The sequence below is a fragment of the Phytophthora sojae genome (genome assembly GCF_000149755.1).
Source record: "Phytophthora sojae unplaced genomic scaffold PHYSOscaffold_7, whole genome shotgun sequence".
Lineage (NCBI taxonomy): Eukaryota > Oomycota > Peronosporomycetes > Peronosporales > Peronosporaceae > Phytophthora > Phytophthora sojae.
Genome location: NW_009258121.1, coordinates 46,145 through 63,064, shown reverse-complemented (window position 1 = coordinate 63,064; position 16,920 = coordinate 46,145). Strand labels below are relative to the sequence as shown.

At 54.6% G+C, this 16,920-nt stretch overlaps 5 protein-coding genes and 3 non-coding genes across 8 annotated transcripts; 5 read left to right on the top strand and 3 right to left on the bottom strand.

The window, feature by feature from the left end:
- Positions 1–349: 349 nt before the first annotated feature.
- On the top strand, positions 350–1,737 carry PHYSODRAFT_516571 (hypothetical protein; the record flags this gene model as incomplete). The annotated part of the gene is made up of 6 exons (XM_009533513.1): positions 350–374; positions 441–600; positions 685–899; positions 983–1,071; positions 1,165–1,566; positions 1,642–1,737. The coding sequence occupies 6 exons, from the start codon at positions 350–352 to the stop codon at positions 1,735–1,737; spliced, it is 987 nt and encodes a 328-aa protein (XP_009531808.1).
- Positions 1,738–2,124: 387 nt separating this feature from the next.
- PHYSODRAFT_517539 (hypothetical protein) lies at positions 2,125–3,463 on the bottom strand (the record flags this gene model as incomplete). Its single annotated transcript, XM_009533512.1, has 2 exons — positions 2,125–2,769; positions 2,858–3,463. 2 exons carry the CDS (start codon positions 3,461–3,463, stop codon positions 2,125–2,127), a joined length of 1,251 nt encoding a protein of 416 aa, XP_009531807.1.
- A 739-nt stretch (positions 3,464–4,202) lies between these two features.
- On the top strand, positions 4,203–6,804 carry PHYSODRAFT_517683 (hypothetical protein; the record flags this gene model as incomplete). Its single annotated transcript, XM_009533511.1, has 6 exons — positions 4,203–4,516; positions 4,592–4,840; positions 5,184–5,249; positions 5,329–5,388; positions 5,450–5,527; positions 5,610–6,804. The coding sequence occupies 6 exons, from the start codon at positions 4,203–4,205 to the stop codon at positions 6,802–6,804; spliced, it is 1,962 nt and encodes a 653-aa protein (XP_009531806.1).
- Positions 6,805–6,969: 165 nt separating this feature from the next.
- Positions 6,970–7,794, bottom strand: PHYSODRAFT_336002 (hypothetical protein; the record flags this gene model as incomplete). The annotated part of the gene is made up of 1 exon (XM_009533510.1): positions 6,970–7,794. One exon carries the CDS (start codon positions 7,792–7,794, stop codon positions 6,970–6,972), a length of 825 nt encoding a protein of 274 aa, XP_009531805.1.
- A 379-nt stretch (positions 7,795–8,173) lies between these two features.
- PHYSODRAFT_347186 (hypothetical protein) lies at positions 8,174–9,962 on the bottom strand (the record flags this gene model as incomplete). The annotated part of the gene is made up of 1 exon (XM_009533509.1): positions 8,174–9,962. One exon carries the CDS (start codon positions 9,960–9,962, stop codon positions 8,403–8,405), a length of 1,560 nt encoding a protein of 519 aa, XP_009531804.1. The 3' UTR covers positions 8,174–8,402.
- A 4,679-nt stretch (positions 9,963–14,641) lies between these two features.
- Positions 14,642–14,713, top strand: PHYSODRAFT_t1381. The gene has a single exon. It is a non-coding gene; the product is annotated as a tRNA-Ala (tRNA).
- A 955-nt stretch (positions 14,714–15,668) lies between these two features.
- PHYSODRAFT_t1382 lies at positions 15,669–15,740 on the top strand. Its single transcript has one exon. It is a non-coding gene; the product is annotated as a tRNA-Ala (tRNA).
- A 955-nt stretch (positions 15,741–16,695) lies between these two features.
- On the top strand, positions 16,696–16,767 carry PHYSODRAFT_t1383. Its single transcript has one exon. It is a non-coding gene; the product is annotated as a tRNA-Ala (tRNA).
- Positions 16,768–16,920: the final 153 nt, after the last annotated feature.

Here is a 16,920-nt window from a genome sequence, read left to right as displayed (position 1 = left end):
GCGAGATAGGACTCGCTGCTTGACTCGACTCGCTCACGTGCGCTGGCGACGTCAGCAGGCCACCCACACCCACAGCTACGCAGCACTCACTCTGCTGGCACTGAAGCGGCGAGGCCGCTCCCGATGCTCCCCAACTTTGAAGTTGAAGTTGGAAGAGTGATGGTCTTCGTTCGTAGTTATGTGGTCCACTCATACGGTGCGCGACGAATCTCGGGGGATTAGGTTGCGCAACGTACCGAAGCTGGTCCGCACCGTATGGGTGAACCACACCACTTCGTACTTAGTCGTTCGCTTCAACAGTCTCAATTACGTGGCCGTCTGTCCGGTATTACAGTACTGTATTGCCAAGATGCACGGCGACCTGCGCGGCTTCTGTACGTGTGTCCCCCAGCTCGTGCTGCTCAGGTCGCTCCTCTAACCCACGCTCTGCTGCTCTGCAGATGGCGCGCCCGTGACCTACGCCTTCTCGCTCGCCGTGGGGGCCGCCAGCTCCGCCAGTCTGCTGCTGGACCGCGGCCGCCTGCTGGCGCTGGACCGGGACGCCATTCTCGCGCGCGCGCAGTACTGGCGCCTGCTCTCGAGCCAGCTCACGTTCCACCAGTGCGTCATTTTCCCTCTAGCTTTATTATTCTCGTAAGTATATTTGTTGCATCTCGCTAACAATTATGTATTTGCTGTGTGCAGTGGGCTGGCCGTGTCGCTGGGGCTCTACGTCGTGTTCCAGTTCCGGGTGCTGGAGAGGCAGATGGGCTCGCGCAAGTTCGGCAGCATTCTCGTGTTCACGCTGCTGATCTCCGGGGCGCTGCAGCTCGCGGCGCTCACGTCCGCCCCCTGGCTGGCAAAGATGATCCCGGGAGGAGCCTACCCCGTCATCGGAGCCTTTGCGGTCTTCTTCAACAGTACGGCTGTGTCTGTCTGTAGTTAGAGCTTTGGGAAGGGAAGGACACGTGCTAAGTTTTTTGTTTACTTGTACTGTTTGTAGGATTTATTCCCAAGATGTCGCCCCGATCGCTGAGTGTGGGTGGGTTGCACTTTTCGGACAAGTCGAGCACGTATTTGCTCATGCTGGTGGTACGATGGAGATGCTGGCGCTTTTGTTGAGTTGGGAAGGTTATGCGGATAAACTAACGAATTGGTTGCTTGTGTGTTATACTGCTGTGTTAGATACTGGCACGTGACTATCACGCGCTGATTCCGTTCCTGGGCGGATCGTTCTTTGGGCTCCTATTCAGCTCGACGCCACTTGGACGACTACGACTGCCGTCGTTTGTGTGCTCGATTTTCGGCCTGTTCCACCCGCTGTTCGACGTGGTTCCTGCGAGTACCTTGGCTCTTCAGCGACAGCGGCGTGCGCTCGAAGCTCAGCGTCGATTGAATGCGCGGTTTAATCGGGGCCGCCCTGCTGCGCCGGCTGTGGAAGGACAAGGCTTCCGGGACCAGTTACTGCCGGGCGCAGGGGGCATGATGCCTGGTGGCGTTCCTGCTGCAGCCGCCGCGGCGGGAGGCATACTGCCACCCCATCTCGCGGCTGCACCACCGTCTGAAGACGCCATTCAGCAGCTAATGGTACGAATTTCCCATTCGTCGATGCAGGCACGATGTAGATGAGCTAACTCACTTGGTTCGTGGTTGGAATTGCAGGCCCTCGGCTTTGATAGAGAGCGCGCGCTGCAAGCACTTCAGTCCACGGACAACAACGTAGAGGCTGCCGCAAATCGCCTCCTAAACGGATTGTAGACCTAAACGGATTGTAGAGGAAGCAGACGTCGCATACAGAGATAAAGACGGAGTCCGGCACTGCGTGCTACTTAATTTCGAGTACACTTCGGTGACTTCCGAGTAATTGCACAAAAGTCTTATTTAAGACTTAGGAAAGACGTCACGTTCGGTATCGCCACCCTGGACAAGGCCAGAGGATCTGCACCGGCGTGATGTATTTAGCTAAAGGAAATTTAAGCTTCATCGAGGAGAAAACACAGGTAAAATGCCGTCTGATTGAGTCTGCAGCGAAAACCCACTGCTGCTTGCCCGGTGCCAAAGCGTCCCAAGTAAGAAAATGCTGAGGCTCAGTTGACGTGGAATGTCTCTCTAGCTCTCACCTGTCTTCAGTCCACAAAGAGCACCCTAGTCCAGTAAGTGCGAGACTTGCCCCCACAGCACCTTGAGCCTCTCCATGGCAGCGCGCTCGAGAAACACCAGCACATCCAGTCCGTCAGCTCCTTTGGCAGCTTCCGCAATGACCACCATACCGTCCAGGAATGGGACCTTGGCAATCCCAGCGTAGCATGGACGAGTGCCGTTGAAGTCGGCGTCGTACAGACCCATGTTGGCCCACGAGGTGAACATGAGGTCAGGTCCGAGGATGTACTTGGTGCTCACGACGACGCGTGAGAGATGTTCCTGTTCAGCGATAAATTCAATTGCGTCGCGCAAAAATTCATCGTCAAGCTCCAAGATGGACGCACGAACTCGACGAGCGAGTTTAATCAGAGTGACGGGGTTGATATCAGCGTCGTCAACTTCCGTCTCTGGCTGCAGTTCCTCTTTGCTGTAGGTCGATAAGGCGCTGAAGACGCAGTTGCCTGCGTAATTCGTGGGCAATGGGGGGTCGAGTCGCCGTCGAGCATTCACACCCGTCGTGATTCGAACGTCTTGGCCGTGCCCTCGCGCTCGTGAGCTCAGCACAACGAAGAGAGCCGTGATGATGTCGATTGTACTGACGAAGGGCGGATCAGCGATGTATCTTTCACTTGCAGTACGTGCAAGTGCCTTGAGCTTGGATATGCTTTTCCTTGAGACGTGGAAAGCGTGCTGTGTGGTGGGAAATCGGGATTGTTTCTCCACTTGGTGGAGGCACAATCTTTATTGCGGGGTGAGGTCGTTGCGATCCTCGCCCCGTTCCGGAGAGCAAGTGTCGGTGGTGGTTGATTACGAGTCTGTGTTCTTTGGCTACTCCACTATAGAGTTGCCCCCATGCTCGCATGAAGGTGAAGAGACCTTCTCCGTCCATCAGAGTATGGTTCAGCGTGATTCCGATAGCCACCCCACCGTCCGCGAGTGGCGTGCACCGAATTGCAATCGTCTCGTACTTCTCCAGTTTCGAAGGCATGGAACTCCACTCAAGAGATGCAACCACCTCATCCGAGGTTAGTGAGCTCTTTGGCTGGTGCTCGAAGCGGAGACCTGCTGCGCCTTGTCGTCGAGCCTTAGGGGTCTGTAGCACACTCACACGACCAGTGGCATCATCCACTTGCACGTTTCCAACGAGAAATCGGTAGTCTTCATTCACCAACTCTTGAAAAGAGGCGTCCAGCTTCTGGAGATTAAAAGCCCCAGTACAATCCGCAGGCGCCGGGAACACGTAGATCACAGCGAAGCCGTAGCTCAGCAAGACAGCGTCCATGGGCGACAATAGCACCAGCAGATCTACTTCAGGTGTAGCAGCAGAGTTGTCCGACGTCATCCTGCTAGTGCTGAAGAAATACGAGCAGTGGAAGTTGCCTGCAGCAGCAGTCGCTTGATAATTGTGTAACGTGAGGCTGCTGAAATTAACGGATATCGCCTCCTGGCGGAGACAAGAGGAGCACAATACACATGTATCTGGGCACACACGTGCAATCTAATACACGGAACGCCATTAGGGTGGAGTCAATAGTTGCAAGTTGTTGCAGCGCAGCTCATATGAAGTCTATGTACTCGAAAGCACGATCCGACCATGCCCAGCCCCCCCCCCCCCCCCCGCGCCAACTCATTTCCATCAGTATCCTGTATCCACGAACAGGTGTCGGGCACGAACCTCATTTTCTCGGGCAACCACTCTGCGAGTCTGGACTAACATGCCCCTTGTCGTGCGTGGCGTAAGATCGTGACTGAAAACTGTCCGTCCATCGGCGCCATGCCACCCAGGAGTTTGGCTACATGGCGTTGCGGGGAACGTTAGTTGACAGCTAGTTAAATCCAGACTTCTGGATTCACCGAGGCGCTCTTCGTGAGGATGACAGGGACGTAGAGGTCTCCCGGTCACTCGATGGCTGGATGCACGCACGAATTTCCTAACCCATCGCTGGATCCAGCTGCGAGGGGTCATTGTCCTAACGACGCCGCAGCGTGAAAGTCTCAATAGCACAATGACCTGGAGGTGGCTATTAGCGCTCGCGTCTCTCTGGACGGTGCAGGTGATGGCAATGACGCCGCCCATATGCATGAACTCGTCGGGTCTGTGGGGTGGAGGCACCCTTCTGTCGTCGTGCAGTGGCCAATGCAGTGGCGGACTGCTCTGCGACGTAGCTGTCGACGGGGACTACACCTGCTTCAACTACACGGACTCGGCGTTTGTCCTCCTCATCCGAGACTCTGGCTACCAAAGCGACGAGGACGCAGCTGCACGAGTGGCCGATGCGTCGTACGTGTCGAAGGTTGTCGAGCTTCCGGACGACACCGAGGTATACCCTCATGTCGACAACTGCTACCTGTACGACGTCTCTAAACTTGAGATCAACTCGGACATTGATCAAGTGTAAGTGTTGGTGTTCCCCGTCTGTTGGCAATGTCTCTAACCTAACAAGTGATGCGGATGTTGGTTGAACTGCAGGGTGCTTGCCGGGGGTAACAGCTACAGAGGCTACTACAAAGGTCGAGTGGGCTACCTCACGCTCAACTCGGACTTCATTGCCAATCAGTCCCAAATCACGAGGGTGTCGCTCATCAACCTCAACCTGAAGGACGTTTTGCACGACTTACCGTCGAAGCTGCCGGTGAACACCACGCAGCTGGATCTGAAAAATACGTTGATCTACGCGTTCCCGACTCAACTCACGGCGCTCCCGAAGCTTGAAAAACTGTTGGTATCTCTGCGACTTCGTGATGCTGTGGCTGCTATCGCGATCTAATTATTTTCCTTGGTATCGGATTCAGATCACTGGAGGGGAACTACATATCGAGTCTCAACGAATCTGACGTGATACCCACTCTGAAGAATTTGTACGTGGTTTGAGCTGCCTAAATATGTGTTGCAAGGGCTTACGTTCGTTTTCTTTGGTTTGGTCAGAAATCTTGCGTCAAACAACCTTACAACCATGCCTGAATCACTCAAGAACCACGAAAATCTGGAGACCCTGTAAGTACTGGGCGATGAATAAAACCTTTGATTGCGTACTATCTAACCGAATGTGGGGTTTCGACAGAAACTTAGGCTCCAACAAGATCGAAGAAGTCAGCGCGTTAAACTTTTCCGATACACTTACAGCGCTGTACGTTAAGCTTTGCCATGCGACTTGAGTCTGTTCGTGTTCACTGATCATTTGGGTGCGAATGTTTTGCACTGTTCAGGAATTTGAGTGACAACAACATCGTGGCCTTTGAGGCAACGTACCCAAACCTGGAAATCCTGTACGTGGTTCTTGCCTTGCTCTGCTGTCCTTGTGTTGGTTCTTACGAAGCTTCTTTTTAGATATTTGGGTGGCAACAATCTGACCGCGATTCCAGCGGCTGTGTACAATTGCACAAAGCTCAAGAGCTTGTACGTACTGTGAGATGCTACTTGTCTCCAGACTTTGGTGAACCTAATTCACCTCTTCCTCATGTGCGATGAACAGGTATCTTTCCGGTAGTGGTTCGTCCCTCTTGTCGCCAATATTCACTGACAGCCAATTCCAGTTTTTGCAAAGTCTGGATACGTTGGACGTCACTGAAGCCGACTTCGACACCCAACCAGCTTGCCAGACGAACAACACTCAGCTACTTCGCAACACGATTCCAGTCTGCCTGACATCAGCAGCACCCGTGGCTACTACAACAACAGATTCAAGCAGTGGAGGGATAGCGACTGGGGTCATTATCGCAATCACCGCAGGTGGGGCTGTTTTAATCCTGATTCTTCTCGTACTCGTGATCTGCGTATGCCGTCGACGTCGCCGGGCTGTGAAGTTCATCACGGCGGAGCTGGACGACCCGCAACTCGTGCCCCTCATGTTGAAGCCGGGGGACATCAAGAACGTCAAGAAGATCGGTGCTGGTGGCCACTGTGTCGTGTGGCTCGTCAGATACCGCAAGTCGCAGTTGTTGGCCTCAAAGCGCCTTCGGAAGGACTTGGCCCGTCGACGAATCACCAAGGCCTTCATCGAAGAGATCAAGCTGGCCGCTCCGCTGGACCACCCAAGTGTGGTGAAGCTCGTCGGAATCGCGTGGACAGTCAAGACCGACATCCAAGCTCTGTACGAGTACGTGGACAACGGAAACGTGACCGACTACCTGACCAGACCCGGTACGCTGCGTGAGTGGACCCAACAAAAGCTGCAGATCGCCTTGGAGGTGGCGGAAGCTCTGGTCTACCTTCACTCGTTCGCGCCTCCTGTGCTGCACCGAGATCTGAGGGCGAGCAACGTGCTGCTTACTAGCGAGATGAAGGCCAAAGTGAGCAAGGTCGGCGTATCCCATCTGAGGGCGCTTGCTAGCGGCGACAAGGACCAGCAAAGTGTTATGGGTCCGTGGCAAGCGCCGGAAGTCTTGATGGGCTCAGACGACCGTGACCCGGCAGTCGACATCTTCAGCTTTGGCGTGCTGCTGTCCGAGCTGGACACCCATGCGCCGCCCTACAATGACGCTCGAAGTCTGAGCGGCACTCAGTTGGCCGAGGCGGTGGTGCTTCAGATGATCGCTGCAGGCTCCATCCGCCTCAGGTTCGGTGAGGACTGCCCGTCAGATTTGAGGTCGCTGGCCGATTCCTGTCTCGCCAAGAATCCGCGCGTGCGTCCTGCCGCGTCGGAGCTGGTGTACGCACTACGGACGATCAAGAAGCTGGTATAATTGTAAGCAGGTAGCGTCGATTTTGTTTGTAAATCCCATGGAATTGTGATACGCACAGGGGTCTCTCTCGGTTGTTTGATGCTGATATGAAAGAGTAGAATTGATAACTACGAGCGTAGGTAGCTTTTGAGAGAGCAGGGCCCGCTTGAAGGGGGCAGAGCCCATTCAGCAGTAAGCCCCCGAGTCACCTTCGGTAGGTGCAGGAGTCGGCTCCGAGGTGGAGTTGGTGTCGGGCGCAGTGGTCGAGTCAGGTGGACTCGTCGTAGATGGAGGGCTTTGTGTAGTCGTCGGAGGACTGGTTGTGGTTGCCGGTGCTTCCATCGCCTCCTCTGGGTTAAGGACGACGTTGATGGCGTAGGAAGTGTCCTCCCCAGAGCATCCATCGAGCTGCTCCAGCAAGTCCGCCTTCAGGTTTTCAGACTGGTACCCGTAGTAGCAATTGGGCAGCGAAGTGGCCAGCTCCTCGAGCTTTGAGGCGCACGCCGAGCCGCAGAACGTCGTGATGACGATGCTGGAGCTCGAGACGCTCGAGTCGTCCGCACACTCGTCACTGGAAGCAGCGGCCGTGTACAGATCCACCATGTCGCTGATCTCCGAGGCCGCACAGTCCGTGTTGGAAGCTGTCGCCGTTGGGGATGGAGCAGTCGTCGACGGGGTGTCGGTGCTTGGGGAGCCTGGGTCCGTGGTGTCTCCCCCGGTGCAGACTGTGATGGCGTTCTGCACCTCGATCTTGTTGCTCACGCCGCTGTACGTGCAGTCCGACATGGAGGCGGCCATACTCGCCAAGATCGCCGTGCAGTCACTGGCGTCGCAGGGCCAGTTGAAGTACGAGGTGCCCGAGGCGTACGGCGCACAGGCCGATTGCGTTGCGGCCCAGGCCCACAGCTCGTCGTCGTGGGCCACCTCCGCGTCGGTGCATTCGGCGGCGAGAGCTCCGAGTGGCGCCAGGGTGAAGGCGACGACAGTGAGCAGCGAGGCGAGTTGACGCATGGAAACTTGGTGAAGTGGCTGCTTGGTTAAGACGGACTTGAGCAACGCCGGACAAGTTTGGAAATGGCAGTGGTGAAGGAGATAGCCCGGTACCATTGAAGAGTGCAGCACGTTGAAGTTGATTCGATTTGGGTGCAAACGCCGGTTTTCGCCGAAAACTTTTCGGACTTGAGTCCGAGGCAACGTGGGCATGGCGCCAGCAAATTCACTTCAGGCGCATCGTTAGCGGACATTGGGTTCCGGGTGCAGCTACCGGTACACCGACACCGACACCAAGTCTTTATACTACTGTAGTATGTTCCAAGAACGCCGTGATCGGCAATACTTGCCGAGCTGTCTCAAGCATAGGATGATCGTCAGTCGCCCTGTCAGCACTTTGCAAGGTTATCCTATTATAGTTTTTGCGTTGTTGGGTAAAACTTTCTCATGGTTTTCTAATGTTACAAGGTTTCGATGCTCCCCGCTTTTGGCGGGATGTTGGCTCAAGGAGCAAGACCAGAGCAAGAGGGTATGGTAGCTGCGGGTCTTCGCAGCTGGGTCTACTGATTGACAAATAGGTAGGAGGTATGGCAGCGACTAATATGTCGGAGTCACCGGGGTCGAGGCGCTTACTTGCCGAAGTAGTGCAGCTCGATGGGCCGCGTGACGAGGTACGACACGATGGCGAAGACCCAAGCGAGCTCCACGCCGACGTCTCCGCCGAACGGGGCCTCGCCGCAGAGCTTGGCGATGGGGCCGACGTACCACGTCTGGCTCATGCCCAGCACGGCGCCGACGATGCCCACGCAGAAGGAGAAGACGGCGGCGATGCCGTGCGGCAGCTTGTCGCGGTTGTCGTAGTCGGCCGGGTTGTAGCCCGAGTAGCCCCGGCGGAAGTAAAAGTGCTCGGTGAGGCCGATGGCCGCGTACACGGACATCCAGTAGCCGATGACGTTCATGAAGTTCTCGAGCACGCTCTCGAAGTGCGAGTAGCCCGGGAAGGCCACGACCGCGTAGATGACCGAGCCCACGAGCGTCCATACGAAGCGCGGGATGGCGCGCGTCCACTCGCCGAAGACCTGCACGGTGATGGCGAACGAGTAGATGTTGGGGCAGTTGTTGGCGATGATGGACAGCGCCAGCAGCACGAGGCAGAACTGGCCGAAGCCGCCCAGCGGGCCCACGATCACGGCGCTGATGAGGCCGCCGGCGCCGGCCTCGTTGTAGCCGTCGCGGTACTTGCTGTCCGGGTTGCTCTCGTCCGTGGCCGTCATGACGGCCACGCCCAGGAACTGCGTGAAGAGCAGCGGCACGATCAGGCCGGCGTACGCGGACAGGAAGACCTTGAGCTTGCTCTGGTTCACGGGGTGGTACACCGTGTAGTCGGCCGCGTAGGACGTCCAGCCGATGGCGAAGCCGAACACGGTGGCGCCGAAGCTCAGCACGCTGCCGACCTCGGACGTGCCCGTGCCCATGGGGATGTTGACGTAGGCGCCCGAGATGGCGAACTCGATGAGCACGATCATGAAGACGATGAAGGCCGGGATCCAGGACCAGAACTCGTACGCGTGCACCACCTTGTAGCCGAAGAGCGTGACGATGAAGGTGCAGACGGTGATGATGATGATGCCGGCCCAACCGGGCACGTCGTTGTTAACGGCGTTGATGACCTGCGCGCCCACGATGACGTTGATGCAGGACCAGCCGAGGCACGCGATCACGTTGAAGACGGCCACGATCTTGACACCGTGCCAGCCGTACCAGAAGCGCGAGAGCACGATCTGGCGCAGGCCGAAGATGGGGCCGAACGTGGAGAAGTAGCACACGGGCAGGATGCCCACCATGTTGAAGAAGAGCACGACCAGGAAGGCGTCGGCCGAGCCCAGGTAGAACAGCGACTTGCCCAGCACGCCGATGGCGAAGGAGCTGATGACCATGTTGGCGGCCAGCCACATGCTGCCCACGTTCAGCAGCGAGTCGTCGTGGCGCTCGTCCTCGGGCACGCGCTCGATGCCGCGCTGCTCGATCTTGAGCTTGCCGGCCCAGCGCTGCAGCCGCGCGTAGAGCGAGTTGCCGTCCTCGAAGTTCTGGGGCTGCTCCGAGGCGCGGACCGGCACGTCGCCGTCCAGCTTGGCGTAGGCCGCCTTTGGCGACGACTTCTCCAGGTCCTGCAGGTGCTGGCTGTCCATGGCGGAAGCTCGACGACGGAGAGGACGGGAAGGGCGAAGTACGGGAGTCGACGCAAAACGAGGAATGAGCCCGGAGCTGCTGGCGGCGGCCGGGACCACCGATCTGCCCGATGAGATGATGCAAAGATGGCACCAACACGGAGGGGAGTGCGACGCGCGACGCGTGAACGAAAAAGAACCCCGCGCCGTGCAGAGAGCGAGCCGCGCTCGGCCAGCCGCCGTCACGCAGGACTTGCGGGCGCCGAGTTTCGCTAGGTGTGCGCGCATTGCACAGCTGGGGCAGGCGGAGACAAGCGAAGAGAGCAGCGGATCCCGTGGACACGCCTGATCAGCAGGCCACGCCGCCGCCAGGGCCGGCGCAGCGAGCGAGAGCATGGGGATCTCTTGCTTGTCAATCGCTGGTGCGTGTTCAGCGGTGGCGATGGTTCATAGAGTGGGAGCGCATCATCCGCGAGCGGTCAACTCTTCCAGCGGAGACTGAGTCGGTTTGACGCGGCCCTCGCTTTGGTGTATCGCTCGGCCGGCGACTCGGCGCTAACGCAGCCAAAGCGCGACGGTGATTAAAGGTGGGGAGGGGGGATCGCTACGCCAGCGACTCGCTGCTGGGCTGCCAGGAACGAGCGGTTGGCGGCGGCCAGGCTCGAATCGACTCCGCCGATCGCGAGCATCATCGTGGTCACGCTTCAAAGCGCGTGAGACCGGCCATCCCAGCAGCGGCCGAGTCAAAAGGGACCACGGCGCGGCTGTCACCAGTCGATGCCAGTCGGTGGGAACTCTATCTACCATACGTAAACCTCCGGTTTAGCTGCGTGCAGATTAAAACGGTTGCCCACCTGGCCAGTTGAAGTGCGCGAGCAGCGAGTCGCTGCTCAGGGCGCGTGGGCTCCACGCCGTGCATTGCGACCCTCAATTCTGTCCCTTTTGCGTTTTAACCCTTTCACTACCAGAGATTTTAGAAGGTTTTAACCTGATTTGCGCTTTTTTTTAAAAAAGCAACAACCGGAAAAGGATAATTTGTGGGGTCACTCAAAAATTTGTAATATTGTGGTTTTCAAATATTTTGCCGCCCGATTTGACGTGTTATCTCGGAGTCCGATTTATATAAAATGGAGCTCCTACATGATCGGTTAGTCCAATTAAATGCTATATCTGGCCTGAGTTAGTAGCATAAGGCTCAGAGGGGAGGCATTCCAAGCTGGCCATTGGCCAGCTTGTGAGGTGAGGAGGTATGGCCAGTGGCCATACTTCCTCACCTCTCATGACGCATTAGAACTGCAAGACATTGGGGACAATAGTACACTGTATATAGCCACTTCATAGCACTATGGCCAGCTAAATCACCTGTGTGATCATCTACGGCCGCTACAACCTCGATCTGAGAGGGCCCCAGACATATTTTCGCGGCGGTCCCTTTTGCCGGCGAAAAGCGGCATTTCTGGCCCCTGCTTCGCAACTCGCAGCCCCCAGACGCAAATCGGGCCAGATAGAGTTTGCTTCCCTCAGCCCCTCCTGCTAAATCGGAGCCCTCCAGCAAGATATATGATTTGGATGAAAGCCACAATAAATATTGACTAAGTAAATATTTTCCGAAAATCAAAAAAAAGAATTTTCCAGGATATGGTGATATTGGAGAAATCGTTAGTTTGGTACAGCCCGCACCTATATCATCTAGGTAAGCAAAGGGTCCAAGCGAAAGTTATAGACTCCAAAGCGCATTTGCCAGCACTGATGGCTCATAGTTCGCCATATTACTTCAGAAGTCTCCTCTCAAACTTGGTACCCATGCCCCCCCCACCTCCGCATGCATTCACATTCAGTTGGGTTTCTACCAATCAACAGTGCCGATTGGGGACCCGGGTGGTAGACCCGGGGGGGTTCGCAGTTCGAAGCTAGCTTGCACGGATACTTGTAGAGGGAAACCATGGATTCGGGCATCTCCTGCGCCTGCTTCGCAGCCGCAGCATCTGCCTAGGACTGTACAACCAAGTGTACCAAGTTTGACCGCTTCTTTTCAAAAGGCATTGACAGTCTACAGTATATATCGTCACTCCGATGGATTGAAAAACGCAGAGTTTAGTTGAGTTGGTACTTCAACGCTTCGGGCTTCTCCTGCTCGTCGGATCAATATTTCACGGATTTAGTTTTAATTTTAGTTCTTTTGTACTTAGCAGAACGATCATCGACAACTAGCTAATCAACGTACTTTCCTTCCTTCCTGCCACTGAAATGTGCGCTGATGCCTAGGCAGAACCTTTTTCCGTGTCTTGCTCGGAAACTTACCGGAGGAGACAAAAGAAGAAAATCCGTGTATTTGAAGATTTAGCGCTGCCAGGCTAATTGCTCAACTGAACCTGCTGGGAAAACGGATGAAGCCAGCAATTTGTTTCAAATTTGATACGTCAAAACTGAGGTCTAGCAGATCTCGATCGCCTGTAGGAGCAGGATACACCGGGTATTTGCCCTTCGCTTTGATACTGTCCGCTCGGGCTTCCTCTCGCGCAGGAATTCGGGGCGTACAGCGACGACGTAACTTAGAAGCATTAAAAAGCTGTTTGATACAACATGGCGCAGTCACACACATATTTCGTCCGGGTCGCCTGAATATCTAACAACAAAACCCGTGTCTGCTTCAATTCGTCCAATTATGCCATTGCCATTTATCAAGTATTAAGCTGGTCGTACCGTATTCATGTAGCATTAGGATGTTCTAAACTAACATCGGTAACGGTGTACTTCGAAGTTGTTTGACAAGAACAGGATCAAGTAGTGCATAATTGTATTAATACACCACCAGTAGTAAATGAGCTCGGGGAATCCCTGCTGGTCGCAATGTAGTCTCACACAAAGCAAGAATAATACCAACCAAAGTCTTTGTAGATTAAATGCCTGAGCGACAGCAGCTAGGTTTTTAATGGACCCACATGAGCCATTCCTAGCTCGATTAATTTGAACTAGGTTCCTTCCAGTTTCATACACGGTCGTTATTCTTTTTGCGCTAGCTTCTAGCCTTTTCTCCGGAGAAGACGTACCATCGGGTGCAGCTCTTTGGCTCTCTGCTAGATAGCGTTTGCATTGGATACAAAATCGTTGAGCGGAAAACTCAAGATATACCTCCCATTTTGGATCACATATCGTTAAAAATAATTGAAGTAGTTTTTGGCGAAGTCTCAGTGGAATGTTCAATCTAATACACCTAAACGCATTTCAATACGTGTGGGGATTCACACAATACCAGCCTGTCAACAATGTATGCCACGAAAATTGCACAAGATTTTCAGTTAATCTCTCTGATTAACTATCCATACAGAAGAAAATCGATCGCAAGGTGAAATCATCTTCTCGCGTGTCTGAAAGAGGAGGGTATAATATGAGTTATGACCCATGACAGAATGAAAAGGTCGAAATGACAGTTTAAATGCTCGAGCATGGCCAACGCAAAATCGAAGTAATTCGGAAGTAGTAGTCTGCTCTGCGAAAAATGCCCCTAACCCGGGACACGATATGGCATACACACAACACGCAGTGTCGCTTTTGTATGCAACAAAAGTTTATACAGTACAACGTACGCCCAGACGTTGTGCAAACAAATTGAATTATTCATTCCCTGCTCTTCACACATCACTACGGAAAATCACCTTTCACTGGTGTGTTGACATTTGGCGAATCTGTCGTTCGTTGGATCCCCTCGACAGGAATGCGAGCGCACATGTAGTTCTTCTCGCCCAGCGTGAGCGCACGTGTTTCAGGGTGAATGCTGTACCGCGGCCATGATGCTTTCGTATGAAGAAGAAGTTGATTAACTATTTTTTGACAAGCCGTGTCGCTAGCTACGGTAAACTGTAGTAATATCTACTTGGCCAACTTGGATTTTGATGTTGAACCCAAATTCGACTACTTTTCTTTAGGCAAACTCACTGGTTTGGGTCGAAGCCCAGTCGTTATAAAACAGAAATCATTGCATTCTTGTCGAGCTTCAGTGCTCGGAATCTCACAGCTACACTTCCTCGACCTTGGTGTAAGGCACACCAATGGCTACATACATTTATGACCACCACGTCGGGTGGTCCATACACATTTAGGATTCCTATTGGCTGAAAGCAGCATCTTTTAGCCAATGAGTGACTTGCATGTTAGCAGAATCCTGCCAACCAGCCGTTGGCAGATTCCTAGTTTAGAATATTACATTTAGAGGAAGTCAGAAACATAAAACAAAAATAGCAGTTCTCATCTTTTACCAAAACCCGCTACTTGGAGTCTTTATCTTGTTTAAAGTATACTCGTGGATCTCGAGTATACTTAACTCAAGTAAAAGAAACCTACGCTTCCTCATACACGTGCGCATACGTGTAAGCCGTAGTAGTGAGCCAAGGTAGGCCCATTACAGAACCAGCAGCAATGCGTTGGCGCTGCCACTCCAGACGGCCTGGCCGCTGGCTGAAGCGTGGATCCGGCGCAAACTCGGGTGTGTGGCCACGACGAACAACGCGTTTCAGCGAAGAGCACGTCGGTTGCGGGTCGGTGATGGTGTCGCTCGGGGAGGCCGTTTGAATGCGATTGGCGGGCAACAGGGCGTAGCGTGTGTCCGTGGCAGTGCGCGTGCGGTGCGTTTGTGTGCGTAGCGCGCGCAGGGGCGAGGACAAAGCGGTCCGAAAAATGGAGGTTAGGTTTTCCATTTTGCTGGGCGCATAGCGCAGTGGTAGCGCGTCCGCTTTGCAAGCGGAAGGCCCCGGGTTCAATCCCCGGTGTGTCCAACCCTTTGTTCGACTCACCTCCTCTTGCACGCCTACCTACATGCCTGCTTGCGACGGCCCGCAATGCCGCCGCTTTATGCCCTGCGTACAGCTGGACAGCCGCTCCAGATCGCACCACCCAGTCCAAAGCTCGCCTCGCAGCTTTCCACCGCACCCCCCGATGCACGAGGTCGGTTCGATGACCGCTACGCCGAACCTGTAACGGGGTTACACGCACAAGTGGCTACAGTCACTTGTTACTCTAACAGATGCGATGTCTGCTAGAGGTTCGAACACTTCCTCGACCTTGGTGTAAGGCACACCAATGGCTACATACATTTATGACCACCACGTCGGGTGGTCCATACACATTTAGGATTCCTATTGGCTGAAAGCAGCATCTTTTAGCCAATGAGTGACTTGCATGTTAGCAGAATCCTGCCAACCAGCCGTTGGCAGATTCCTAGTTTAGAATATTACATTTAGAGGAAGTCAGAAACATAAAACAAAAATAGCAGTTCTCATCTTTTACCAAAACCCGCTACTTGGAGTCTTTATCTTGTTTAAAGTATACTCGTGGATCTCGAGTATACTTAACTCAAGTAAAAGAAACCTACGCTTCCTCATACACGTGCGCATACGTGTAAGCCGTAGTAGTGAGCCAAGGTAGGCCCATTACAGAACCAGCAGCAATGCGTTGGCGCTGCCACTCCAGACGGCCTGGCCGCTGGCTGAAGCGTGGATCCGGCGCAAACTCGGGTGTGTGGCCACGACGAACAGCGCGTTTCAGCGAAGAGCACGTCGGTTGCGGGTCGGTGATGGTGTCGCTCGGGGAGGCCGTTTGAATGCGATTGGCGGGCAACAGGGCGTAGCGTGTGTCCGTGGCAGTGCGCGTGCGGTGCGTTTGTGTGCGTAGCGCGCGCAGGGGCGAGGACAAAGCGGTCCGAAAAATGGAGGTTAGGTTTTCCATTTTGCTGGGCGCATAGCGCAGTGGTAGCGCGTCCGCTTTGCAAGCGGAAGGCCCCGGGTTCAATCCCCGGTGTGTCCAACCCTTTGTTCGACTCACCTCCTCTTGCACGCCTACCTACATGCCTGCTTGCGACGGCCCGCAATGCCGCCGCTTTATGCCCTGCGTACAGCTGGACAGCCGCTCCAGATCGCACCACCCAGTCCAAAGCTCGCCTCGCAGCTTTCCACCGCACCCCCCGATGCACGAGGTCGGTTCGATGACCGCTACGCCGAACCTGTAACGGGGTTACACGCACAAGTGGCTACAGTCACTTGTTACTCTAACAGATGCGATGTCTGCTAGAGGTTCGAACACTTCCTCGACCTTGGTGTAAGGCACACCAATGGCTACATACATTTATGACCACCACGTCGGGTGGTCCATACACATTTAGGATTCCTATTGGCTGAAAGCAGCATCTTTTAGCCAATGAGTGACTTGCATGTTAGCAGAATCCTGCCAACCAGCCGTTGGCAGATTCCTAGTTTAGAATATTACATTTAGAGGAAGTCAGAAACATAAAACAAAAATAGCAGTTCTCATCTTTTACCAAAACCCGCTACTTGGAGTCTTTATCTTGTTTAAAGTATACTCGTGGATCTCGAGTATACTTAACTCAAGTAAAAGAAATCTACGCTTCCTCATACACGTGCGCATACGTGTAAGCCGTAGTAGTGAGCCAAGGTAGGCCCATTACAGAACCAGCAGCAATGCGTTGGCGCTGCCACTCCAGACGGCCTGGCCGCTGGCTGAAGCGTGGATCCGGCGCAAACTCGGGTGTGTGGCCACGACGAACAACGCGTTTCAGCGAAGAGCACGTCGGTTGCGGGTCGGTGATGGTGTCGCTCGGGGAGGCCGTTTGAATGCGATTGGCGGGCAACAGGGCGTAGCGTGTGTCCGTGGCAGTGCGCGTGCGGTGCGTTTGTGTGCGTAGCGCGCGCAGGGGCGAGGACAAAGCGGTCCGAAAAATGGAGGTTAGGTTTTCCATTTTGCTGGGCGCATAGCGCAGTGGTAGCGCGTCCGCTTTGCAAGCGGAAGGCCCCGGGTTCAATCCCCGGTGTGTCCAACCCTTTGTTCGACTCACCTCCTCTTGCACGCCTACCTACATGCCTGCTTGCGACGGCCCGCAATGCCGCCGCTTTATGCCCTGCGTACAGCTGGATAGCCGCTCCAGATCGCACCACCCAGTCCAAAGCTCGCCTCGCAGCTTTCCACCGCA